Source organism: Cibotium barometz, chromosome 12, assembly GCF_041138505.1.
Source record: "Cibotium barometz isolate CiBa-2024 chromosome 12, ASM4113850v1, whole genome shotgun sequence".
NCBI classification, from domain to species: Eukaryota; Viridiplantae; Streptophyta; class Polypodiopsida; order Cyatheales; family Cibotiaceae; genus Cibotium; species Cibotium barometz.
This window is the reverse complement of record NC_141057.1, coordinates 40,442,536-40,447,340: the sequence shown is the minus strand read 5'-3', so window position 1 is coordinate 40,447,340 and position 4,805 is coordinate 40,442,536. Positions and strand designations below refer to the sequence as shown.

General features: G+C 44.5%; 1 protein-coding gene across 1 annotated transcript; it reads right to left on the bottom strand.

The window, feature by feature from the left end:
- Window positions 1–345: 345 nt before the first annotated feature.
- Window positions 346–2,774, bottom strand: NAP57 (NAP57 homolog). Its single transcript, XM_086806467.1, has one exon. The coding sequence runs from the start codon at window positions 2,645–2,647 to the stop codon at window positions 722–724; it is 1,926 nt and encodes a 641-aa protein (XP_086662593.1). The 5' UTR covers window positions 2,648–2,774; the 3' UTR covers window positions 346–721.
- Between the last annotated feature and the right edge of the window lie 2,031 nt (window positions 2,775–4,805).

Here is a 4,805-nt window from a genome sequence, read left to right as displayed (position 1 = left end):
CATGCTAGTGTCTACAAATAAAGTATATCAATGGACATTAGCTGAATCTTTTACCCACATGCTTAAGCATTTTCTTTCATACCACTTGCTAGGATGCAACGTGCTCCATACATGAATGTTTTACTAGTGCTACTTAACACCGGCATCCTCTTGAACAAAAAAACACCCTTGAAGTATAATTGCATACCTCCTGCTACACTGCTAAGCCTGCACTTTTGATAATGCAAAACTACTACTTGCACTTCCTACTTTGTGTGCATGTCATCAGCAACTCTTGAAAAAATACCTCTACCTAGTGTGAGATTTGAGATTACTAATCATACACCACTGCAACACAAACCATAAATATCCAAACTGTAAAACTTCAACCCAAGGCTATCCCACACACAAGAAGGGCTTTACAAACCTGGTTTATACACAGAGACCACAAGAAAAACTTAGAAAGCTTAAAGGCATCTGCGCACATGCTAAATCTTTGAGCCCAAACCAGTAGCCACAAACTATTAAAAAAAGAACTAATTCTCCAGCTTCACTACTAAAAGCAGATAGGGCTGGTATACAGACCAAGACCCTCACTGTAAAAGACCTGATACCATTGATATTCAAAGCAAAGCGGTGAGTTCAGAACTACCACATTACATGGCATTGCAGTTATTTAGTGAGAAAGCAACTTCCCAAAAAGGGCTGATGAGGATTTTCCCACAATCTAGAAGGAAACACCTCAATCAACATCCTCCTTCTTCTTCTTTTTCTTCTTCTCACTGGTGGCTTCCTTCTCTTCCTGCACCTCCTCTTCAATGTCTGCATCCTTATGCTTTTTCTTCTTCTTCTTCTTCTCAGAAGACTTTGGTTCATCATCACCACCACCCGCAGTAGCCCCTTCATCATCATCCTCCTTGTGCTTCTTCTTCTTCTTCTTCTTGTCACTCTTCTCCAACTCCCTCTCTTCTCCCTCCTCATTCTTCATTCCCTTCTTAACCTCGTCTTCCTCAGAGTCTTCAGGCTGTCTGTGCTTCTTTTTCTTCTTCTTTTTCTCACTGCTTTCGAACTGAGACGCTTCTTCAGCTTCCAGGGTCTCCTGCTTAACCTTCTTCTTGTGGTGAACAAGATCAGGGCTCAGCTGCATTGGGCTGCGCACTTCATCTTTCCGCTTCTTCTCATGCTCGCCATCATGCTCACCGTCTTCCTCTGCCTTGTCTTTCTTTTTCTTCTTTTTCTTCTTACCTTCAGACTGTGGAGTCTCCAGTGCCACCAGCTCCTCCTTCACGGAGACTGTTTTCTCAACCTCTTTCACCACCGCAGCAGCTGCTACTGGAGTAAATGGGGTAGCTGCAAGCTTTGCTATTTCTGAATCCTCCCCGGCCAACATTGGCTCCATCTCTATTATATTCCGAAGCCATTCTTTTGGTGTCTTCTCATTGGGCTTCCCATGTTTATCAAGCAGTCCTTCAGCTATCAGCTTCTTCTTCATCGCGGCCCTTGGTCCAAGACCCCACTTCCTTGGATAAGTATCCCTTTCCATCACCACCCTTTTCACCTTTGCAACAACCCCATGGTCACAAGTCGCCATAACAGCTGTCGTCATCTGTGCAACCCCAAGAGCAATGGCCTCACCCTTGGTAGTCATCAAAACAACTTCTTCCCCAACCTCTACTGCATTCTCGAACCTCAAAAGCCCTGGAATCATGAGCTTTGCCCCATAGCATAGGGCATTCACTGCAGAGTCCTTTACCACAAGGCGTTTGTAGCTGGTAAGCAGGACTTCCAATGGCATGATGACACGTCTAAGGTAGGCTTCATCCTTATGGTTGTCATAAACCCACTGTGCATCCAGCACATCATGCATGGAAACAAGGTTATCTTTTTCACCCAAGATGCCGGACCGGACTCTTCGAAGCTCTTGCATGTGACCTCCCACTCCAAGCAAGAGGCCAAGATGCACACATAGAGTTCTGATGTAAGTCCCAGCTTCACATGAGACCCAGAAAACAACAAGGTGTCGATTTACATCATACTCAAGAAGCTTGCTTTCATAAATGGTCCTGATTCTGAGCTGCCTTTTGACAGCAGATATGAGGGGGGGTCTCTGAAACAGGGCTCCAGTTAGGGTTTCTATCGCCCTAGCCACTTTGGCCACATCGTCCACTTTAGAATGCAGTCTAGCCACACATACATACTCTTTACCAGCCCCTTGCTGAGCCTTGACCAGTCTGGTGGCTCTGTCTACACAGACAATAAGGGATCCCGTAACCTTGGGGTCTAGGGTTCCACTGTGCCCAGTCTTATCCACTCTTAAGATTCTCTTAATCCAAGCAACCACTTCATGGGAAGAAGGATTAGCAGGCTTATCGAGATTAATGACCCCATACCTGATGTAGTCGAAGATGGGGCGCTTCAAGGGGGAGTGTCCCGTCGGGATAGGGGTGTAGTGGCCTGTGCGGACGTTGAGCTTGTCGTAGTTCTTCAGCAGGAGAGGCCACTTGGAGGTGTCCAGCGATGGCGTGAAGGACTGCGGCTTAATGAGGTAGTCTGTGGCGGCCTGCTCGTCTCCCAGCGCCGAGAGAGGATTGTACGTGTGACCCTGCCCTTCCATCTCCTCTTCCTCTTCCTTGCTTTTTCTCTTCTTCTTCTTGTCTGCAGAGGCCATTGCGAAGCTAAGGCAAATGTAACAGCGAAGCAGCTTCAAGCTTCCACTGAAGAAGGCAAAGCCTGCTGAAGGTAGCTTTGTAGGGTATAGGGTTTTGGTGAACTTACTAAGGGTAGGGTTTTCACCTCTCCTCCTTAAATTAAAAATAAACAAACAAATAAATAAATGATGAGTTTTTTTAAAGCTTGGAGTATGTAAATTGTGAAAAATCCTTCTCTAAATTGTAGGGAAAGGAAAAATTCATCCAATCTGTCAACACGGCAATAGTTCAGTGGGGATAATAGAGCGATTGTGTTATTTCCCAAGGTTGTGGGTTCAAATCACGTGGAGATGTTCTTGTAACTTGCCAGATGGTGGGTGTGTGTTGTAACCAACATTGTTTTTTTTTTGACCCGTAGTGATAAGGATCCGTTTAAGGTTTAAAGAGTAATTTATGGGCCTGGGTTCAACTATTGTCCAAACTCAACTAGCCCTTGCAATAAGCACGAGTAACCTCCTTTCCTCAAGTGTTCGAAAAAACATGGTTTTAGTGTACTTCCACCTTTTACAATTTTTAGAAATGCATTCAAAGGTCTCAAGACAGGTAGAATCTGAAAGGTTTTAGTTGTAAATACCTTCAAATTTTCATTTTCTACACATGGTGTTTTTTCACCAGTTGATGATACTTTTTTTCTCTCATAGTGCTTTCCATTATTCGAATATATCTTAACTTTCGAAATTAGTATTGCTTGAACAAGATGTTGAACAAGCAATGCATTTAAGAAGGATGGAAAATGAATGATGGTAACCCACAAGGTCAACAAAGGTCACTCATTTTTGGATCAATGCACTCATTACCTAAAAATAGCAAGGTTTAGTTGCCAAGTTAAATAGTGGTTAAAGGATTCATCCATACCATCACCAAATTGGGTCAGAATCTGACCAGCTACCTAAAATAACAATTTTCATAAATAGTGGTTAAAGGATTCATCCATACCATCACCAAATTGGGTCAGAATCTGACCAGCTACCTTGTGTCCAAGATGTTGAAGGCAACAAATGATCAAAGTTTATGCAAGATTACAAGAGCCATTACAAATGTATTCACATTGCATGTTCAACACATTGACTAAGATGGATAACTAAAGATGGTAAGTTGGAAATACATCATCTTTTGATCCCCACAGGTTCCTAGTGTCAAATTGTAACATACCCATCTTCACTAATAAAGAAATGTCCATGCAATTATGAGTTTTTATGGTATAAAAATCAATGATTTTATCATTTGAGTCATTTTTACTTAGAATCTTCAAATTTTGAGTCCAAATTTAGAATCTGCGCGTGATTTTACCCTACTATAGGATTTTACAGCATCCAAAACGGACACCGGATCAAGCCTATACGCTAATTTCAATCATTTTAGTTAAAAATCAGTGACCTTTAAACCTTAATAAATCCACGATCGGGCGTCCGATTGACGAACGGTCTGAACCCCTACGACCGGACAAAAAAAAAAATTCGTCCCCCGGGGCAGTCTGGCACGCAAATCAAGGCGGGTGCCCCAAATTTGGGTACCCCGCTCCAAAATTTGGTCCGTACACACTTACTAGGATGCCCGTACAATGGCCGCCCAAGAACCAAAGGACGACCGCCCACTGTATGGTCCACGCATACCCCTACATGCTGCCCCAGACCAGATAAGATACATGCGTACCACTCCTTTCCCGGACAACCGACACCGTACCTTTCCCCTAGACCCATGCAGGCCACTGACTGGTCCATAGCCTTTAAAGGTACACTATCCTTTCGTCCATGCTTTGCGCAACGCCCGTACCCTCACCCCTCAGCTATATAAACCCCCGGGGTGCTCCACAGACGGCACGCATTTTTGTGTAGCGTATGCCCTGTTGTACCGTCGTCCGTCCCTGTGTAGCGTACTTGCTACAGTACAACCGCCCCTTGCAACCACCCCTCTCACACCCCCTCATTTGGCTCTTTTCAGATAAGCTAAAATTCCTCCATCCCCCTCTTCCTTAGAGGCAGTGTCCTTAACTCTTCCCCCTCCCCCCCCCGGGTGTGAAGAGACTTCCAGCAGCCCCTCCCAGCCCTCTCCACGTTTTTGCCCTTAAGGACATCTCACAATTCCCCCCCCCCATTTGCGTAGACTTTAATAAGGGTT